Genomic DNA, 23069 nt, shown 5'->3' on the forward strand with positions numbered 1-23069 from the left:
TTTTTTTTTTTTTTTTTAGTAATATGCCTTAGAGTATAAAATGGTGGTTGTTGCACTGTATTTGCACAGTGGTCTTTCAAATGCCATTTCTTTGGAAAAAATTACTTTAATTTTTTTTTTTTTTTTGTACAATGTTTCATAGTTTCATAGTTAGTTAGGTTGAATAAAGACACCAGTCCATCCAGTTCAACCTGAGTGAGTATCTACAATTGTTCCTATCCCTGTACATTGCACACTCATGTCGGTCCCTGACCTCAAGGAGCCCACAATCCAAGGTCCCCATTCATATACTAGGGCCAATTTTGGACAGAAGCCAATTAACCTACCTGCATGTCTTTGGATGTGAAAGATTTTATGTCGTGAGAATCATGATCTTCTTCTTATTCTAAGCCCAAAAAATTGTGATTCTCATTTTGGCCAGAATCGTGCAGCTCTAACAAATGCCATTACAAACATAAGCCTGCATGCATTTGTAAACAGTAATCGCACCACACGTGTGAGAGCAATAATTCTAGCGCCAGACCTCCTGTGTAACTCTAAACCTGTAGAGACTTTTAAAGCACCGCCTATGGGGATTTTTAGTTACGGTTGTTACCATTCCACAGGGGTAGGCAAGCGTGACATGCAATGGGTATGCCAAAAAATTGGATATGGTTTGTGTGCAAGGTGTAAAATATTTTTTTGAAAGCAGTGACAAAAAAAATAAAACGTTTGGGGGTTCTAAGTAATTTTCTAGCAAAAAAAAAGATTTTTTACATGTATGTGAAAAGTGTCAGAATTGACCTGGGGACCAATTGGTTAATGGGCAGATACACTGGTTTATATTTCGTGAAAAAGGTGAACTAACGCAAATATTCTGGCCACTCCTCAGGACCCTGCAGCACATAGCGGCTGTGGTGTAGTGGTCCTCACCATCCTGCAGTGAGTGTTCATCATAATGCTCATGATAGCAAGCGCTTATTGATCAGTGTGACCACAAGATCCTGCTGACCAATGAGAGGCACTTCTTTCTTCTGGGACACCTTACTGGAAGAAGCCTAAAGTGTGCTTCTTTCTCAATATGGTCAGCTGGGAAAGTTAGCCCAATTTTTTTGGCATAATGTGAAAGATTAAGTTATGCTGAGTAAATGAATACCTAACATGGCATGCTTCAAAATTGCACACGCTTGTGGCATGGCGCCCAACTTCGGTACTTAAAAATCCCCATAGGCGCTTTAAAATGTTTTACTGGTTACATGTTTACAGTTAGAGGAGGTCAAGTGCTATAAATATTGCTCTAACGTTTGTATGTGTTCGCTTCTGCGTGCGAGCACACAGGGACAGGGGTGCTTTACTACCTTATTTTTTATTTTTTATTTTTTGTGTGTGTGTTTGAGTCAACCTAAAGAGGTGGCCCTCAATTTGGTATGTGCTCATCAAACTTGGGTGTATGTATTTTCTGTGTGCATTAAGGCGATTTGCATATATTGTAGCTGCTGGAAAAATTTGTAGGCTGGTATTGGCAAGCGGGTTTGAGGCTCCTATTTAAAGTGTTACTAAACCCAGTCATATGAAAATGGTTCATCCGCTACCCCAGTGTCCACAGCTTATAAATCTTCTTTTTACATTTTTTTTTTTTTTTTTTATCTGTATACCACGGTTTATTCATAAACTGCACAATTACTTCAGTGCTGAAAGTTCAGGAAGGTGGAGGAGTGGTGTGTGTGTGTGTGTGTGTTTGTTTTTTTTTTTTTCCTCTGTAGCCTGTATACACACCCACATGTGTGATGTCGATATCATGTGACCTGGCTACCTCCTGAGAAAAAGAAACTGTTAACCACTTGCCTACTGGGCACTTAAACACCCTTCCTGCCCAGACCAATTTTCAGCTTTCGGTGCGCTCACACTTTGAATGACAATTACTAGTCATGCAGCACTGTACCCAAATGAATTTTTTTGTCTTTTTTTTTTTTTTTTTTTTTTTTTCCCCACAAATGGCTTTCTTTTGGTGGTATTTGATCACCTCCAGGGTTTATTTTTTGCGCTATAAATGAAAAAAGACCAAAAATTTTGAAGAAAAAATAAATTTTTCTTTGTGTCTGTGATAAAATTATTAATTTTTTCCTTCATAAATTTTGGCCATAATTTATACTGCTACATATCTTTGGTAAAAATAACCCAAATTAGTGGATATTATTTGGTCTTTGTGAAAGTTAGTCTACAAACTGTGGTGCGAATCATCATACAAAATTGATAACATCTGATGTACTGGTGGCCATCTCATTTCTTGCGACCCGAACAAGTCAGGAACGTAGAAATGCCCCCCAAATGACCCCTTTTTGGAAAGTAGACATTTCAAGGTATTTAGTAAGAGGCATAGTGAGCTTTTTGATATTTTTTCCCACAATTCTTTGCAAAATGAAGATTTTTTTTTTCCCAGAAAATTGTCAATGTAATAGGTTATTTCTCTCACATGGCATGTGTATACCACAAATGACACCGCAAATTAAATTCTGCTACTCCTCCTGAGTATTGCACTACCACATGTGTGGGACTTTTTCACAGCCTGGTCACTTGGAGACGCCCAACATGCAGGGAGCCCCATCACGTGTTCTAGGAGCATAAATTACACATCTAAATTGTTGACTATCTATTACACTTTTGAAGGCCCTGGAGCACCAGGACAATGACACGTGACGCTGACGTGGCACTGATGACAGATGGAACTAATCTGTGGCACTGATGACACGTGACACTGATTTGGCACTGACAGATGGCACTAATACGTGACACCTGACACTGATGACAGTTGCCAATAATACGGGACACTGACAGGTGGAACTGATACATGTAACTGACATGTGACACTAGGAATGGGTGGCACTAGGGATGGGTGGCACTGGGGACGGGTGGCACGGATAGGTAGGACTGGGGACAGGTGGCACTGGGAACAGATGACACTGTTAGGTGGCCCTGGGGACAGGTGGAATTGATAGGTGGCACTGGGGACGTGTGTGTGTTTCACTGTGTGTACACTCGCTGTCAGTCACTGCAGCTGCAGCACAGAAGCTCTCCCTCCTCACATGCCGTCTCTGTGTGAGGAGGGGAACCGGCGATGAGAGATGATCTCATATGTTTACATATGAGATCACCGCTCATTGGATAGCCCGATCGAGTGCCAAATGGCTACTGTGATTGACCATTTAGCACGATCTGTGATTGGCTGTGTCCGAGGCACATGGCCAACACAGAACTTCCCCGATGCACATGCGGCGGCGCTTATTAGGGAAGTAAACAGGAGGCCGGCCTCCCGGCAAATAGCATCCGCTCTGTGGCCATCTTTTGGCTATAGGGCAGGCGCGAAGTGGTTAAAGAGGAAGTAAAGGCACTTAAAAAAAAAACCTGCAAGGCAAAGGCATAATGAGCTAGTATGCATAGCATACTAGCTCATTATGAATAACTTATCTGAGAACTAAGCCCCCGAAGTGGTCCTCCTCTATCTTCACTGCTGCCATGTATCCCGGAGTGACTTCCGGGTCTCGCTGCTCCGGTGCTGTGATTCGCCGGAGCCGACATGAGCGGCATATCGCAGTGATCTGCGGCATGCTCAGCGCGCCGCTGCGCTGTAGACAGCGGTGGCTGTCTTTTTGTAAATATCTCCTAAACCGTATAGGTTTAGACGCTATTTCTTGGACCTACAGGTAAGCCTTAATCTAGGCTTACCTGTAGGTCAAAGTGGTTTGTAAGGGTTTACAACCACTTTAAAGCATAAAAGAACATGTGCAGGGTGGCTGTTGCCTGTGTGTTCGCTGGCTTTCCCCAGATGGACCTTGCAGGGAGGGAGGATCTATGCATACAAGATAAAACAGCCTTTTTTACACAATGCAGAGGATTAACCCCTTAAGTTCCACAGGTAGTATAACAAGCATGCTATGCTGCATATACAGACTGATTTTACTGTTGTGGGTTTAGTGCATTTTAAGACTGCAGTGTTGTGTAATGTTTTATGTAAAACTATAACTTATTTCTATTTATTTTTATTTTTTCTTAATACATGCAGGCCACCTTTGATACAAGTATAGAACTGTCTTTGGTCTGGGTTGGTGATGGATCAGGGGTAAGTGATGGTATTCATGTATGCGTGTTATTTATTTTTAATTTTTTCACTTGTGGGGAAAAAAATCAACAATTATGTTAACTTCACTAGCTTCTGTTACTGGTTTATTTTAGATTTTTGGCTTCTAGAGAACACAAAAAAAAAAAACACTAGAACATGCTGTACTATTACCAATCACAAGCCTAAAATCCTACAAATTTATTGTGTAGAGTGGGGGGGTCAGCAACCTGTAGATATTATTCTACCCCTAGATCACGGACAGGTGACTGATGCTCTGGAGTGGTCGGTCAGCAAGCCCAGACTGCAATCTACTAGAGTGCAATGCAGAGACACTATTTGTAAAGTTGGAGGTGTAGTAGGGAGCCACGTAAGCCGATGTCTCCTCTGTAGTGCTGGCTCCTATCCTATGTGGAGTGATATCAACTGCGCTCCACCTCTTATAGTGGTCTCCTAAGTGGTGCCAGCAGCAGGAAAGACAAGCTTTTCAGATCAGTGTGAACCAATACACCGGGCATAATATAGGGCTGCTTTCACACTGATGTGCTGCGGTTTACCCACACTGCAGGTTCAGGCAGTGTTCCTGCAGGTTTGCTGTGCTTAGCCATAGACTTGTATTATATCCTGCAGGTGTGGAGCACTTTCTGAATGCAGGAGTTTTGGTGCACTTTTGGAAAGTGCTCCACACCTGCAGGATACAATAGAAGCCAATGGCTAAGCACAGCTAACCTAGGAAAGTGGCAAATGCACTCCTCTGTACCCACCGTGTGAAAGCAGCCTTATAAGTGGCTCAGAACAGTAAGGGTTCATAGATAATTTGGATTTTGGGGAGTGGTGAAACCCCATAGTTAAGATGTGTGTGTGTGTGTGTGTGTGTGTGTGTGTGTGTGTGTGTGTGTGTGTGTTTGGTTTGTTTGTTTGTTTGTTTTTTTTTTTTTTTTTTTTTAGCTGCAGTGGCCAGAGATGTACACATGTCAGACCCAGCAGGAGTTGTACGCCCTGTCATGGTTGGTGGGTGTAGCACCTGCTAAGCGTGACTCAGTCAAGTGAATGAGGCCATTCTGCAAGTGCCCTGCAACCTACAGCAAACAAGGGGTTAAAGCAGGCAGCCTTGTTTCTCACCAGAAGCTTGCAGTTGCGGGGCACTTGCAGAGTGGCCCCATTTACTTGAATGGGTCAGGATTGGCAGGTGGTAGCACCCACCAAAACGGGGCTTAATTCCTGCTGCAGCATGTGTACACCTTTTGACTGCTGCTTCAGCATCTAATAAGGGTAGGGATTGGAGGCAGTAAAACCGTGACTCAGCTGCTGGGTTTTACTACCTCCTAACTTTGTGTGAACGAGTCCCTTACACATGCAACTAAGGGCTCATTCACATTTTGCTCCTCTGAAAAGTGATCCAAGTGTCTGACGTAGTGAGGAGCCGATATGTTGCCTCCTCGCCAACCAGATTTAAACCCATGATTTCTCTGCATTGCATGCGATTGCGACATGGTAAATAGAGGTTTAAATTGGATGTGAGGAGGCGACCCTGTGATCTTTGTCTTCTCCCATGTTGTTTAGGTAGACCTCCACCTCTGGTTGCCTACCCCTGGTGTAGAGTTGTATTGTATATGTGCCTCTAGATAGTTATAGCTTAGTAGGTTACAGTGCTAATTGAACTAACCTTTGAATTCTCTGAGACACTTCTAATAAAGGTATTTTAAAAATGAATGCGGGTTTATTTTCATTAGTAGCCCATGGTTGAGGATAGAGAGCTCTTAGTAAATACAGCCAAAGACCCAGAATGTAGCCATTACAAGAGTCTGTCTTAAATGTTAATAACTTTTCCAGGCAGTACTGATGGTCCCAGTTACCAGCTGGCACAAGAATGGTTTTTAGCGAGGTTTAAATCCTTCCATTTTTAAACTACAAAGGGTTATTGTGTGTGTTCTGTTTTCTGTGGATGTCATACTTGGAAACCCATGCAGTCTGGCAAAGCTTTTGTTCTGTGAGCAGGCATCGAGGCCTTACCCACATTTAAGCATTGTGTACACACGTGTGTGCGTGTGTCTGGGACAATAGAATCATACTTTAGGTAGAGCGAAACCTTTTTTCATAGCATAGTGGCATTTAATTTTAGACCGGAGTGTAAAACGTAAAATTCAATTTTTTAAATTATATTTGATCCACTTTGATCTTTAGCCTAAGATTCTCACTTCTAGAAGATCAGATGTCCACCAATGTGGCAAGTGAGTTTGGCACATCCTCCACAGAAATCAATCAGATCATTTATTTGCTATTTGTGGGAGAAATATAATAAAGAAAAATATGGACTTTGTAGGCCCCTGCAGCAACACCAATCAAGGTATAAAAATATACCATTTTATTAGATTCCATATACAAGCAATTAAAATACAATATCCCCTAATATAACTGCAAGCTAACATGGGAGGAACATCACCTTGTAAAATATACAATTAACACTTAATGATCTTTCAAGGTGTATTTCAGAAATGGGGAGTTCCACCATCCTTGTATGGTTGCACTACGTGTTTCGGGGACAACTGCTTATTCAGGAGCCTGTGCAGATGTGTCGTATTTGTCTTTAAAGTTGACATGACGCTGTAATATGCAAGTTACAAGGAGAGACTAACGTCTGTGAAAACCGTCCCCGGGCAGGTGTGGGAGCATACACCCAAGGGGAGGGAAAACTGAGAAATAGAAAAACTGAGGAGCCCCCTTACTTATAAATGGCTCAAATATTCCAAAAGCTTCAATCCCATGTCTGAGGTATGGATCAGTATCTTGCATATATGGTAAGGAATAACAATAGACAATGGGCCGGTTCAAGCGAGCCTAGATTGCTCAGCACCATATACAGTGGAGCCTTACAAATTCAGTGGAGATAAGAATACCTCGTACAGGGTATCAAAGGGAATCGCCAGTTGCCATGCCAGACCAAAATGAGACCCCCCCCCTATTCTAAAAGCATCACATAGCGGGGGTACGGGGGAGATATTCGACGCATCGTACGCAGTGACTGGTGTTTTTTCCCACTGGAAGAACGCTGGTCCCTGCTAGGACACACATAAAACAAATTGTTTTTTTTTTTTTCTGTTGTCCTATTCACACTGCAATGTAGCCTAGAGCTGACTGCAGTGATCTGTGATAAAATACTAACTTGCTTCACTTTATTGCAGGGTCCCGAGCTTGATTGCATGTCACTGTAGAAAGGCACACAGTGCTGCTATACATTGACATGAATGAGGTCTCACTTTTGTACACCTTGTGACCTGGGGGACAGGTAGCAGGTATAAAGCTCCCTGGGATGAGCAGTTTCTCAGGCACAGATACCAAATCCAGAGATGAAGAGACCAACAGTGCTGTGTTTATTTTTGGTATATACAAGTCCATATACAGGTGCTGTACAGTGCTCCAGAAAACAAAATAAAGGGCAAAGTAGCAAAAACACAAAACCTAGCCATGTCACGGCTCTAGCTATAGAAATCTGCAGGCCCTCACTACCCGGCTGAACAAGCCTAACGCTTAGAACTGCTTAACAGGTTTTACCAACCTTACTCTCTTCACAGACCGACTTTGTGTAAATGTCCCAGGCAGAAAGCAAATGCTGTCTGCTCAGGTGAGCTTAAATTGGCCTGGGGAAGAGGACCAAGACTCAAACTGGATCATGGATCAGATTTCTAAATGTGTAGAATTAATTAATGTAGGTGAATTAGGTCGAACATCTGCGATCTTGGGGGGCTTCTTCCCTTGAAAGAACCAGCTGTGGATCCACTGTGCTCAAACTGCCAAAGTGACACCAAGTCGTGCCAGGATTTCCCGTTTGACCTTTTCATAGTCTCCCACTTCTGCTGATTCCAAATCATAGTAGGCCTTCTGCAATTCTCCAGAAAGCAGGGGAGCAACCAGTCCTGCCCACTGTGTTTTAGGCCAACCTTCCCTCTCAGCAGTCCGTTGAAACGTTAGCAGAAAGGCCTCTGGATCATGATCTGTAGTCATCTTAGAAAGAAAGCGACCCACATGGATGGCTGAGGGCTTGTCTCCAACATCAATTTTAGCAGGTGACCGCTGGGCTAGGGTCTCCACAACTTTCATCAAGGTTTTCCTATCCGCTTTGGCATCAGTGGCTAGCTGTTCAAACAGCCTCTGCGATTGCTCCTGTGCGATAGCATTAGCTTGCTGTAGTGCAGCATTAATTGCAGCATTTGTTTGCTCCTATACAGCACTAATCTGTTGGAACAGCGCCTTGGTTTGCTCCTGTGCAATAGCATTAGCTTGCTGTAGTGTAGCATTTGCTTCCTGCTGTGCAGCGTTGGATATCATCAATTGTTTTAGGATTTCCTCCATGTTTTAGTCACTCTAGGTTCCGGCCTTTTAAGTAGTAACTTACTACAGCTGGTCGCAGCCTCCACCATTTGTGACCTGGGGGAAAGGTAGCAGGTATAAAGCTCCCTGGGATGAGCAGTTTCTCAGGCACAGATACCAAATCCAGAGATGAAGTGACCAACAGTGCTGTGTTTATTTATGGCGTATATACAAGTCCATATACAGGTGCTGTACAGTGCTCCAGAAAACAAAATAAAGGGCAAAGTAGCAAAAACACAAAACCTAGCTATACAATCTGCAGGCCCTCACTACCGGGCTGAACAAGCCTAATGCTTGTCAGTCTCTACAAAGAACTGCTGAACAGGTTTTACCAACCTTACTCTCTTCACAGACCGACTTTGTGTGAATGTCCCAGGCAGAGTGCAAAGGCTGTCTGCTCATGTGAGCTTAAATGGGTCTTGGTCCTCTTCCCCAAGCTAAAACTGGATCATGGATCACAGATTTCTAAATGTGTATGAGAGGAGCCTGGGAGACGTATAAACCCTGAACAGGACTTTTCCTGGCTCTCTCTGGGACGCTCTGCTACAACCTCAAAGTTGAAACCTCAAAGGGGGGGGGGCGTGGCGATCTGTGTGATGCACAGAAATGTGCATCACACAATCCCCTACCGCAGGCTCGCTGCGGCCAGGGTGCTCAGCAGTTTCAAAGTAAACCTTTACCAGTTTACTGTGCAGCAGCTGTCCATTTATATGTGAACCGCCCTTTACAGTGTTTCTGATGTGTGTTTCTGATGTGTGTTTCTGATGTGTGTTTCTGATGTGTGTTTCTGATGTGTGTTTCTGATGTGTGTTTCTGATGTGTGTGTGTGTGTGTGTGTGTGTGTGATCCCTGAGGGCTCTCATCTGGGATAGGCTACTGGTTGGCTGGTGGTGTCCTGGATCCTGTGTGTTAAGCTCCCGGTAGGTGCCTGTGAGGATCTGGCTGTGTTTTCGGTGCAGCACTGTGTCTCTGTCACATTCTCTCTGTCCCTCCTGGAAGCTGGCCGGTGGCTATTTTAGGTGTGGGCGAGGGCAGCATGTCTCTTTGGGCTTCAAGCAGCCATTTTCCCAGTGCTCTCCTATTCGGGGACACTGGCGGCCATTTTCTAGCAGCCTGAGCCTGTTTTCCATGTTCTCCAGCAGCAGCTTGCATGTGCTCTCTCAGCCATTTTTTCCCTGTGTTTCCTGTCTGTTTACTGGACGCTGGGCGGCCATTTCATTGAAGCTGAGCACGTTTTTTCAGATGGTTAAGTGCTCATTCTGATGACTGTCACCGAACGTTTTTGTTTCCTCTGCACCTGGGAGCACTCGGTCTACAGGCACTACTTGTGAACAGCGCAGAACTCCTCAAGGTTGGTTAGGCGGGTTAGAGCCCCTCAGTCAGTGGCAGCAAGGAGGGTGGGATTGTCACTGTCCTAAGTCCCCTTTGGGTGGCAGACAGGGTAGGGTCAGCATGGCTTCAGAAACTGGTGTTTCTTCCCCCGAAATCCAGGCAATTGCTACTGGGTCACCTGCGGATTGCATAGTACCCATGGACACCCTGACGATGGTCCTCAATTTGTTCGTTGCCAAGATGGAGGCGGTGCGTGGGAAGAAAGATGCTAAAAAGCAGCACCTGCCCCCCCGTCCTCTGGGGAAAGCTCTGATGCAGACTCTGGTCCTGCCGAGGCTTGTGACCCCTGCTCTGTCTTGTCAGATGACGCTGACCAGGACCTTTCGGACAGTGAGGATGAGTCCCCGTCCGGGCGCGTCAAAGCAATTGTTGGAGCACTTATCACAGCTGTGCATGATACCCTGAAGATTCCGGAGCCAGCGGATCCCTCTGCTGATGCATCGGTCCTTTTTGGGTCCCGCAAGCCAGCACGTTCACCTAAAGGTGTTCCCGTATCTGACTTATTTTGAGTAAGTTCATTCCCAAGGAATGGGGTTTGCCCACAAAGGACCATTTCGGTCCCAAAATACATGGCGGTGCGTTACCCCTTTTGAGGAAAGCCTTCTCAAAAAAACACCACGAATTGGGAGAGCAACATGCTTTCCTGTCTGCGTGGAACCCGCAGACCAACTAATGCAAGGCCTTAAGTACCTCTGTGACGCGGCCCTGGATACTCTCCCTCTGTTATCCCAGGGCCTCAGTGTCAGCTGTGGTGCTGAGGCACCTAATTTGGCTGAAATGCTTGTCTGATGACCAGGCATCCATAAAAGCCCTGATGGTTCTTCCCTTCCTTGGCGACCGGCTCTTTGGAGCCTCATTAGATGACATTATTAAAAATTCCACCAGTGGCAAGAGTACCCTACTCCCACAGACCAGGAAGGCTAAGGAGCCACGCCTTAGGCAAGGGCCCTCTTTTCTGCTCACAAATGGCTTTTTTGTTCGCCCGGAGCTTTGACAAAACGTCCCCAGCCCGACAGGAACGTCCCTGGTACTGCAAGCATGCGACTAAAAGTGCTACTGCATGAAGGTTTGCCCCCACCCATGTCTTGGGTGGTGGGTCGCCTTCAGGAATTTGCAGCCCGTTGGTCCTCCCGGTTATCCAACCAATGGGTCTGCGATCTGATTTCCACAGGCTGCAAGATAAAGTTCCTCTCTTGGCAGCCAAACAGATTCTTCCCCTCCAGCATACCCGTATCCCCGGTTCGCTGGGAGGCCCGGTTGGGGGCAGTAAGGGATTTGCTGAATCATGGGGTGATTGTACCTGTTCTGGAATCGGAGCGCTTCCAGGGATTCTACTCAAATCTGTTTGGACGTACCCCTTCCTTCTTGGGAACCACAATCTTAGACCTAAAAAGCCCTCAATCACTTTGTAAAAGTGCAGAGGTTGAGAATGGAATCAGTTCGCTCAGTAGTCTCTGCCCTCCAAGGGGACTCCCTGGCATCCTTAGACATCCAGGATGCGTACCTGCACATACCCATATGCCTTTGGCATCAAAAGTTTTTGCACTTTGCAGTCGGGGAAGCCCACTACCAGTTTGTGGCTCTTCCTTTTGGTCTGGCATCAGCCCCCCAGTCTTTACCAAGTCATTGGCTCCAGTTTTGGCGTTGCCGTGACAACGTGGGATCACGATCGTGGGATACCTAGACTATCTCCTCCTGAGGGCATCTTCCGCCTCAGAATTAGAGGAGGATGTGGTGATCACCATGCAGACCCTGCGAGAATTTGGGTGGCTGTTGAACCTCAAAAAGTTGGTGACTGTGCCGACCCAGCATCTGGAGTACCTAGGCTTGCTGCTGGACTCAAGGGAAGCAAGAGTTTTTCTCCCTTCAGACAAATTGCAGACTCTCAGATCCGCGGTAAAACTGCTGATGAACCGCAAGTGGTCGTCAATCACCAAGGGGGGACAAGAAGCTCAGCCTCTGCACGGGTGGTCACTCACGTACTTCGGGGGGCAGAGTGACACGTACCGGCCATTTACATCCTGGGAGTGGAGAACTGGCAGGCGGACGTTCAGGTTACTGTGCCTGAGGTGGGGCAGACCAGATGTGGATCTGCTGGCTTCCCGTATCAATCGCAAGGTGCCAAGATTCGTGTCCAGGACAAGAGATCCGTGGGCCGATGCGTCAGATGTGCTGGTGGCTCTGAGGGATCAGTACCGGCTGATCTACGCCTTTCCTCCACTGAAACTGTTACCACGTCTGCTTCACAGAGTGGATGCCGAGGGGATCCCAGTGATATTGGTTGCCCCAGATTGGCCTCAGCGTCCCTGGTATGCAGGCCTGGTGTCTGCCACCAGACACTCCCTGGCAACTGCCGCTGTGAGAGGACCTTCTGTTTCAAGGTCCGATTCTCCATCCTGCTTTACCATTGCTGGCTTTAACGTCCTGGCTATTGAGAGCCAGGTGTTGAACCGGGGTCTGTTGAACTCTGTGATGCCGACTATGTTGAGAGCACGGAAATGTTCTTCTCGGAAGATATACCATCTTTTCTGGAAGGACTACAGTGCCTTGCAAAAGTATTCGGTCCCCTTGAACTTTTCAACCTTTTGCCACATTTCAGGCTTCAAACATAAAGATATAAAATTTTTATTTTTGTGAACAATCATCAACAAGTGGGACACAATTGTGAAGTGGAACGAAATCTATTGGATTTTTGAAACTTTTTTTTAACTAATAAAAAAATGAAAAGTGGGGTGTGCAAAATTATTCGGCCCCCTTGCGTTAATACTTTGTAGAGCCACCTTTTTGCTGCGATTACAGCTGCAAGTCGCTTGGGGTATGTCTCTATCAGTTTTGCACATCGAGAGACTGAAATTCTTGCCCATTCTTCCTTGCAAAACGGCTAAAGCTCAGTGAGGTTGGATGGAGAGCGTTTGTGAACAGCAGTTTTCAGCTCTTTCCACAGATTCTCGATTGGATTCAGGTCTGGACTTTGACTTGGCCATTCTAACACCTGGATACGTTTATTTGTGAACCATTCCTTTGTAGATTTTGCTGTATGTTTGGGATCATTGTCTTGTTGGAAGATAAATCTGTCCCAGTTTCAGGTCTTTTGCAGACTCCAACAGGTTTTCATCCAGAATGGTCCTGTATTTGGCTGGCTGCATCCAACTTCCCCTCAATTTTAACCATCTTCCCTGTCCCTGCTGAAGAAAAGCAGGTCCAAACCATGATGCTGCCACCACCATGTTTGACAGTGGGGATGGTGTGTTGAGGTTGATGAGCTGTGTTGCTTTTACGCCAAACATATTGTTTTTGCATTGTGGGCAAAAAGTAAGATTTTGGTTTCATCTGACCAGTGCACCTTCTTCCACATGTTTGGTGTGTCTCCCAGGTGGCTTGTGGCAAACTTTAGACGAGACTTTTTATGGATATCTTTGAGAAATGGCTTTCTTCTTGCCACTCTTCCATAAAGGCCAGATTTTGCAGTGTACGACTGATTGTTGTCCTATGGACAGACTCTCCCACCTCAGCTGTAGTTCTCTGCAGTTCATCCAGAGTGATCATGGGCCTCTTGGCTGCATCTCTGATCAGTCTTCTCCTTGTCTGAGCTGAAAGTTTAGAGGGACGACCAGGTCTTGGTAGATTTGCAGTGGTCTGATACTCCTTCCATTTCAAAATGATCGCTTGCACAGTGCTCCTTGGGATGTTTAAAGCTTGGGAAATCTTTTTTGTATCCAAATCCGGCTTTAAACATCTCCACAACAGTATTACAGACCTGCCTGGTGTGTTCCTTGGTCTTCATGATGCTCTCTGTGCTTTCAACAGAACCCTGAGACTATCACAGAGCAGGTGCATTTATACAGAGACTTGATTACACACAGGTGGATTCTATTTATCACCATCAGTCATTTAGGACAACACTGGATCATTCAGAGATCCTCGCTGAACTTCTGGATTGAGTTTGCTGCACTGAAAGTAAAGGGGCCGAATAATTTTGCACGCACCACTTTTCAGTTTTTTATTTGCTAAAAAAGTTGAAATTATCCAATAGATTTCGTTCCACTTCACAATTGTGTACCACTTGTTGGTGATTCTTCACAAAAAAATTAAAATACATTTTATATCTTTGTTTGAAGCCTGAAATGTGGCAAAAGGTTGAAAAGTTCAAGGGGGCCGAATACTTTCACAAGGCACTGTACATCTCCACGTGTGAGGAGAAAGGATGGCATCCACGCACCTTTTCCATATCCAGGATCCTGCTGTTTCTCCAGCAGGGAGTTGACCAGAGATTGGCATTAAGCACCATCAAAGGGCAAATTTCAGCCTTGGCTGTCTTTTTTTTTTTTTTTTTTTTTTTTTTTTTTTTTTTTTTTTTTTTCTTGACGTGGTTGAGGCTCTGAAGGTGTATTTGTCTGTCACGGCTCCTTTTCGGAAATCGGACTCGCTGTTTGTTTCGGTGACTGGTCCAAAGAAAGGCATGGCGGTCTCGTCGGCCACCATTACCCGGTGGATCAGACAGATTGTAGTAAAAGCCTATGCCTTGAAGGGGCAGGTGCCCCCCCCCCCCCCCCCCTTTCTGGTCACGGCCCACTCCACAAGGGCAATCGGAATGTCCTGCGCCTTCCGACACCAAGCTTCGGTCGCTTAGGTGAGTAAGGCGGCGACCTGGTCGTCTGTCAATACGTTTACCAAGTTCTACAAGGTAGACGTCAGTGCATTGGCTGATGCCTGTTTTGGCTGCAAAGTTTTGCAGGCGGCCATGTAGTTGCAATTGAATATGCAATATATATATTTTTTTTTTCCTGGTTTTTCGATAACTCGGTACTGTTATTTTAATGCACTGTTGCATTACTTCTGCAGTTTGGTGCGGTCTTGGGTGATCACTCCTGTTGAGGATACCCTGGGTTTTTTTGTGGTGGTTTTCCACACACTGCTGTTTTTGTGGGTATAGTTTCACTAGCTCCCACTTGCCATGGTGGCTGAAGTTTCTATGCTGTTTTTCCCACCCCTCGTTTTGGCACTGCTTGGGGATGTCCCACTTGTTACAGAGAGGAGCTGTGTCAGTCGGTGAATATAAGAAAATTAGGATTTTTTTTTGTACTCACCGTAAAATCCTTTTCTCTGTAATTCACCGACCGACACAGTACCCGCCCCTCCTTTTATCTTTACGTTATACTGCTTGTTGACTTGCTAATGCTGCTTGGCAGGGTGGAGGGTTGTAGTCCAAGCGACTGCCCCCCCTGGGCGGAACTAAGTGTTCTGAGTGTTGTTTAAAACTATGCCTAGTATTCTCCTAGTGATAAGACTAACAACCCATTTGTTACAGAGAGGAGATGTCGGTCTGAATTACAGAGAAAAGGATTTTATGGCGAGTACAAAAATCCAATTTTTTTTTTGCCAGTGTCTAAGGTGTTGGTCACGAGTAAAGATGTGCTGTGCTGAGCTCCACTTTAACAATCCTTGCTGGGGCTAGCCATGCAGACCGGATCCATTCAAAGTCTTTTTGGCTGAATTGAATGGTACCCGTCCGAAGAAACAAGGTTTTGCCTATAACTCTTCTCTTTTTAGAGAGCTGGACTCCAGGATTCGGTACTTTTTGGTAGTAAGGCAATAAAGTTTCACTGGCAGGATGCTATTACAGGTCCATGATTGTGGGTTCCCTGAGGGTCCCCGGCTCCTGAAGGTTTAACGGAACCCACCGTGAAGGGTGAAGATTGGGTTTGTTAGTTTAGCACAGAAAACCCTGTGGCGGGAAAGGTAAGTCTCCTTTTTAAATTTGTAAATGTTGTCATGCCCATGTGTCACCACTGGGGGCTGTATTGAGTGCTTCTCAGAGAGCCACAATGTGATCTGGGGGAGGGGAGTAGGAGAAGAAGCGCCATTTAAAAGTATATAATATACTATAATATACCACAACGGACATCCATTGGTGGCTTCCAGCTTCCCCCTCGCCATTCCTTCCTGGGATCCCCATAGGATCAGGAGCAGCGTGGGTAAGAACATGTGTTACAAGTTAGAGGGGAAGGGTCGTAGGTGACGGGGGGGGGGGCGCTTAGCGCTGCGTTGCCGTCCTCAGTGCGTGAAGGGATTTTCTAAAAGGCACCATTTGTGCTGTTGCATGCTGCTGGAGGGACAGAAGAGCAAAGGTGGTATTAAGAGGTTTGATGCAGGCATTGCTTTTTGACACTTTTACAGCATCAGGCTGAGCGTTAATAACAGCAGTAGAGCTGGACTATTGCTCAAGCAGTGGATGCATTCCTTCTGGTAGTACCTCGACTTTGTGCATCGGGTTATGACAGGAAGGGGGTTAAAAACGCTTCCAAAAAAGGTCTCTAGTAAGACTACTACAGTCACACGACAGCCTAGAACTGAAGAAAAGATGGCATCCTCCCCTGAGAGTGATATGGCTGGTCAGAGTGAGCCATCAGAAGGGGGAAGTGTTGCAGCTGCTCTTAGCACTGTAGCCCCTATGTTTATTACCCAGGAGGTTTTTTCTTCAACCATTTTAAGCTTGGAGAAAAAAATGTATGCTTTATTTGCATTCCAGACTGGGGTTAAGCGTAGCAGGTCCCCGTCCATCGCTCAGGACCCTCATACTGAGGAACAAGGGGCAAGGGATGATTAATTTCTTTCAAAGGACCAGGAAGAGGCTGAAGTCTCCTCTTCCGAAGAACCTGATACAGAGATATCAGATTCGCAGAAAAGGTTGTTGGTGCAATCTCTTACTGGGTTGGTCTGCTCCACATTTTTACTGTCGACAGTGCAGTCAGTCAATGAGCCCACTTCTGGTTTGGGTTCACTAAAGCCTCCCTAATCTGATCATTCTTTTCCTATCCATTCATGGCTAAGGAAGCTTATGTATTCTGAATAGGAGCACCCAGATAGACAATTTTTTTCCCTCCAAAAAAGTTTTCAATACTTTATCCTATGGAGGAAGACTTTTATAAGAAATGGGGAATTGACGCTGCTTTATCCTTTTGTAAATAAAAACTTGTCCAGTAGACAATGCTTGTATGCTAAAGGAACCAACAGATAAGAAGTTTGAGTTCCTTTCTAAAACCTATATTTCGCTCGCCAGTTCAGTCATTCAGCCTGCACTGGCAGCAATCGGAATATCTCAGTCCTTGACGGACCAGTTTACAGATGAACTGAGTTATTCCTGATCAGCAGGCCCAGGATATCTGAAGCATTGTGTTTCACAGTGGACGCCATGAAAGATTCTATTCTCCAGGCTTTACGGCTCATGCGAAGGCTGATACATGTGCGTAGAATCCTATGGTTGAAAAATTAGTCAGCCAAAGCGTCATGCAAAAAGCTCTTGGCCAGTTTCCCTTTTCATGGTGAATGGTTGTTCGGGGGTGATCTGGGTAAGTATATCCAAAAATTTTCTCATGGGAAAAGTTCCCTTTTACCGGTTAAGAAGAAGTTTAAGCATTTTACTTTTTTTTTCTAAATCTTTATTTAAGGAATGCGGTTCGTACAAAGTGACAGAATAACATACGTGTCATCCTACTAAATTCAATAATAAGCAATAAAAATAACTCTTCAAAGAGGTCTACCTAGATTAGGGAGGAAACAGACATTGTTCCATAGCCATTATGTTAATGCTAAACTTGATGTATCTCTTATACCAGGGCTTGAAAATTTTGCTTTGAATCTAGGAGCCAGTTAAAGTTGGGAGCTGTTTTTTTTTTTTTTTTTTTTTTTTTTTTTTTTTAGAATGGTATGGATTGTCAGCTTTCAGGGTAAGGCCAGTAATTTTCACACCCTAACTCACAATGGAGCACCCAGTCAATAACTCCAATGTAACGCTGTTACATCAGGGTTATGGGATGACCAGAAAGAGAGTAAGGCTGGTAACAGATGGCACTGGTTGGCTTAGGCAGGTGGCACTGGTTTGAGACTGACAGATGGTACTGGTTGCCACTGGCAGGTGGCATTGATTGGCACTGATTGCCAGTGCCACTGGCAGGTGGCACTGGTTGATGGCAGCAGGTGGCGCTGGTTGTCACTGGTAGGTGGCACTGGTTGGTGGAAGCGGGTAGCACTGGCAGATGACACTGATTGGCACTGGCAGGTTTCACACTGAGCACTCTGTGAAACTTACAAGTAACAGAGGAGAGATTAACTGTCAGAATTGAGCTTAATGTTGGGGGTGGGGGGGTGGTTTAAGTCCCTTGATGTCGGGGTTAAGCCTGATGTGTTGCAATAGGGGTTGCAGGGAACGTGGGCATCCCTGTCTCTTTCCATTGCTTATAGCAAAGGGACTAGAATCACCATTCACTCAAAAAGTAAATAATGGATATCCAGGACATGGAATGGAGGTTGGCATCCCGAGATGTCACGGTGGCTAGGAGAAAGTCCAGTTCACCCTGTCTAACGCCTTTTTGGCATCTGAAGACAACAGGATGAATGTTTGGCCATTGCTACAATATCTATTGTCCTGATCGTGTTATTTCATGCTTCCCTATTGCGTATAATCCAACCTGGTACAGGGGGATTATACGTTGAACAGACCCTAATCTTTCGGCCAAAATTTTGGTGAACAACTTAGTGGTGTTGCCACCAAAAAAAATTGCTGAAAATTCATAAAAAAAATAATTGGGGGGGGGGACTTTTTTTACTCTCCTCTAAATGCCTGTTGCTAGGGGGGTCCCTCGTAGTCTGCCTTCTTCATTGCCAGGGCTGGTGACATCACTTCCCCTCATGCCGCACAGTCATCTGGGACCTGTCGCGTGTCCCAGATGACTGTGCGACATATCACGGTGCCGCTCGCAGTGGGTGCCCGGCTTTTAAGCCACAGCCGGGTGCCCACAGTAAGAATGCCGGCGCTGCGAGCGGAGCGGGAAAAAGGGGGGGCTTAGTTCCCCCGCATCACTGGACCCTGGGACAGGTAAGTGTCCGATTTTATTAAAAGTCAGCAGCTGCAGTATTTGTAGCTGCTGACTTTTTTTTAATTTTTAGGTCACCCCACTTTAAGGTCACAATTAAGCAGGGAGATAGGCCTGTAGCTTGCACAGAGAAGCGGGTCTTTCTCCGGCTTAGAGATGACGTCGATGCTCGCTTGTAAAAGGTCCCGTGGCATATTATGGCTATCTAATATTGCTTTGAAGGCGGTGACACGGTGTGTTGCTAATTGAGCTTGGAATGTTTTGTAGTAGGCTATTGTGAAACCGCCAGGGCCCGTCGCCTTCCCCCCCTCAGAGACCCTGCTATTGCTCTCGTATGTTCGTGTCGTTATAGGCTGAGAGCAGATCTACCCCCTCAGTACTGAGAGAAGGCTAATTGGCTGCCTCAAGGTAGGCTTCTATTGTCTCCACTCCATTCTGGGGCCGAACCACCAAAGGGCCGGGGGTGCAAGTTATAAAGAGCCTCGTAGAATGCACAGAAGGACTCTGCCATTTCCATGGAGTCATGAGTTCTGAGTCCTGTAGGAGGTGGATAAGGCAGGAATATAGCATAGGTTGCGTTCGGTTTGGATGGAGTTTACTAACGTTCTACTGCATTTATCTCTGCATTCATAAAAAGTTCTATGCGCCTTCAATAGGCTGTTAGATTGAAATAAGGAGTGTTCTCTAATTTGTTCTCGAAGGCTAGTGACTTCTGCTTCAAGGAGTCTATCTGGATGTGTTTTATGACGTTGTGTGTTTGTTTGCAGTCGTGGAGTATTGTAAGCAACACAGACAAAGTTTTTTGTGCTGGCATCTGATCTACGTTCGATAAGTACAGGTTAGCTAGGGTGACTGTCTGCGACTGTAGTGTGCCTTTGACAAAAAGTTATCTACCTTCTTGGTCAGTATGGAGGTCTATCAGCTGCCAGGGTACAGTTTTGGCCAAGAGAATACTTGTGCGCTTTGATTTTACTGAGGGAGACACACTGATATGCTGTTGGGAAATGTTTATTGTTTAACTTCGGGAACCTGTCTGCCCGAAAGTGGGTTTCTTGTAAAAACACTACTTGGGGTCTTTGCCTCCATAGCTCAGCCAGACAAATGGAGTGTTTTTCTGGAACATTGAACCCCTTCATGTTCCAGGACACAAATTTTCAGTGTCATTTTAAGCAGGGCGGAATCAAGCCATCTAGCCTTGCCAGAACCCAGAACTGAAGGTTACATGGGGAGGGTGGGGGGAGAGGGGGGGGAGTTCGTCTAGGTACTGGGAATGCAGAGAGGGTAGGTCAAGAAGGTCTATGAAAGAGGGCTGGGGTGGAACGAGATGAAAGAGGTATAGAAAAGGTGGGAGAAAACTAAATCTCCAAACAGAGGTCTACTGCCTAATTGGGCAGTTAGCCTAGTGAGGGGATGCGTGAAGGCACTTCAGGGGTTGGGCCCCTGAGGCGCGAACCCCCACCCCCCCCCCCAACAGCCCCCATTATAGGTGGTCCCCAAAGGAGCTGCACAGCAAAATAAAGCTTCTCTTTTTATGAGATAACCACGTATAAAGTGATTACATTGAATACAATGAGTGGTAACAAAGATGAAACGGCTATAAACCACAATATGATTTTATCGCAAGATATGTTGGGAGGAGAAACCGCCCTCTCCCAGAGAGTTAGGACCTCCATGAGAGCAGACCATGGGTCTCCTGCCCTAATCGACTCTAGATGTGTTGAACCTAGACAAGAACATCCTGTGGGCCTCTAGGGGGGGCCATGTCCATGGGGCGATGCCATCCCTGCAGTCTGAGCCTCGGTCACCCATAATGAAGCCCAGTCCGAGGGAGTGTGAGCAGCCGTCAATCAGAAGGAAAAAAAAATGTATAAAATTAAAGAAAAAAGGGGGGGGGGAAGGGGTGGAGGATGGGAGAGGGGTTGAAGGGTAATCCCCTTTAGCAAGCATCTAAGACCAAATGTGGCAGCACACCCAACGTCAGGCATTCATTACTAAAAACGATTAAACGTCAACAAACATGTAAAACTCAATTTTAAGACGTCAGGTAGGTAGGAGGGAGAGTCGTCTGGGAAACCAGTGCCCATGAGAACACCCATGGCATTTCAGTTCAAGTTAAGCCTGTTGGACAGGCAAGTACACCAGGCAGCTCCCCAAAGACTCCTCCGAGCCAAACATGGGTGCCATAGAAGAAAGTCAGTGACCTGGGTGGTCCCTTGTCTACCCCCATGCAGGACCAACCCCTTTGGCAAATGGGGAACAGATGGGTAGGGACCTCTGAAACGAGCACCCAGGTTATGCTCCACCTGTAAGTCTAATGCTGCAGACCCAGACGGGTCAAGCCCCTCTTGGTGCAAGCAACAATGAGACTTCTTCAGATAAGTCTTGCAGTACGTTTCGTTCACTGTGTGGGTCAGTTCTGAACCAGAGACCCCTTAACCACTACAGCCCCGGACCAATAAACACCTTAAGGACCAGAGGTCTTTTTCCAATTTCGCACTGCGCTGCTTTAACTGGTAATTGCGCGGTCATGCAATATTGCACCCAAACAAAATTTGCGTCCTTTTCTTCCCACAAATAGAGCTTTCTTTTGATGGTATTTGTCAATTAACTTTTTATTGTTTCCAACAATGCATTACACATCATGTCGCATTACATCAGAATAGTTCCACAAGAAAGAAAATGAGCAAACTATGGGATCTTCCGCCTTTCGATCCACAGGGAGCCCTCTGGAACAGGCATAGACCTGGCCAAAAAATAGACTCCCCCCCCCCCCCCCCCCCCGATCAACCGGGCCAACACTGGATACAGGAGTATAGCGCCAACCGTCACATTAGCCAGCGAGAGATCCCAATATCTATATGCTTAGATCTACAAATATTTCAGATTGCTCCCTTTAGTTGCTGTTATCGAAGCATCTTCTTAAAGGAACCATGGAGCACAAGGAAACGAGAACAGAAGAGGTTAAAGAGTCAAGAAGGAAAGGAAAAGGAGATAGAAGTTATGTGAAGAAGAGGACATGGGAGAGATCAGGAGCGAAGGGGTAGACGATAGAAGGGATAAGAAAAAGGAGAAAGGACATTTAGGAAAAAGAAGGGGGACGAGAGATAGGGGGAAGGGGGGGGGGTGGGCACCGTGTGCGGTCTCGGCAGCGAATCACAGCTGGTCCTCCCGAAGTTTCCATGGGCTCCAAACCACGTCATGAGCCTCTATCCGGTCCTGTATCCTGGCGGTCATCCTCTCCATCAATTCCACGTCTCTAATTCTAGTATGGAGCGCGTCTAGGGTGGGAGGCTGTACTTTTTTCCAATGCAGGGCAATGAGACACCTCGCCGCTGTCAGGATATGTCTCGAAAGTTTCTTGCGGGACTTTGTCAATTTGGGAAAGGGGATGCCCAGCAGCAAAGTCTTAGGGTCTAATGTCACTTGCTGATCTAGTACAGTAGTCAAGAGGCGCTGGACCTCTTCCCAGAAGGGAACCACGAGGGGGCACCGCCAGTAAATGTGGAACAATGTTCCCCTGTGGGCCTGGCATCTCCAGCATCTGTCGGATGAGGCGGGATAGATGGCATGTAAAACGTCCGGGGTCATATACCAAAAAAATAAAATTTTTATACGCATTCTCCCGGTACAGTGTGCACATCGAGCTTTTCGAGGCCTGGGACCATATCAACTGCCACTGCTCCTCCGTAATCTCCTCACCCAACGCCTCCTCCCACTTATGCATATAGGTATGGTTGCCTTTCAAAGCTTTAGGGGGAGCGTTGATTATTTTATAGATGGTTGATATCAATCCCCTTTGGGCCGAGCCCGCTAGGATCACAGTCTCAAATGCGGAGGGTGGAGAAAAGCGCAGGTCAGAAGATATGGTCTGGGCGTAATGTCGTATCTGTAAATAACTATAAAAACTCTGTCGTGGGAGATCAAATTTAGATTGAAGGTCGGCATAAGACAACAGCCTCCGCGACCTAGGATCCACCAGGGTGCCCAGATGGAAAAGATTCCGGGACGACCACGGGTGCGACATCGGATATGTCAGGCTATCTGGCACTTTAGGATGATATAGAAAGGACGTCGGGAGCGACCTAGCCGAGGATAGCTCGTGGACTTTAGAGAGCTTACGCCATAGGCCCTGCAGGTGTGACATAGTTCCCAATAGTTGGGCCCGAGGGATCGAAGCTGCCGCGCTCCAGAGCATGCTATTAGGATGAGCCGGGGCCAACCAGAGTTTCTCAATTTCCGTCCATCTATTGTACGACCGCTGGGTGAACCAGGAGGCCACTGCGCGGAGCTGGGCTGCTTGATAATACTTAATGAGGTCCGGAAACGCCAGACCCCCGGCTGAG

At 46.1% G+C, this 23069-nt stretch overlaps 1 protein-coding gene across 1 annotated transcript in view; it reads left to right on the forward strand.

Annotated features, from left to right (window-relative positions):
* The window catches only part of SORT1 (sortilin 1), a 234401-nt gene that overhangs the window by 22233 nt on the left and 189099 nt on the right, over positions 1–23069 (forward strand). The window contains exon 2 of the mRNA XM_077481349.1: positions 4040–4096. Coding sequence (XP_077337475.1) covers positions 4040–4096 — 57 coding nt within the window. The remainder of the gene's footprint in view (positions 1–4039; positions 4097–23069) is intronic.

Source organism: Lithobates pipiens, unplaced genomic scaffold (assembly GCF_037356315.1).
Source record: "Lithobates pipiens isolate NorthernLeopardFrog02 unplaced genomic scaffold, aLitPip1_a1.2 Scaffold_16, whole genome shotgun sequence".
In the NCBI taxonomy this organism is placed as follows: domain Eukaryota; kingdom Metazoa; phylum Chordata; class Amphibia; order Anura; family Ranidae; genus Lithobates; species Lithobates pipiens.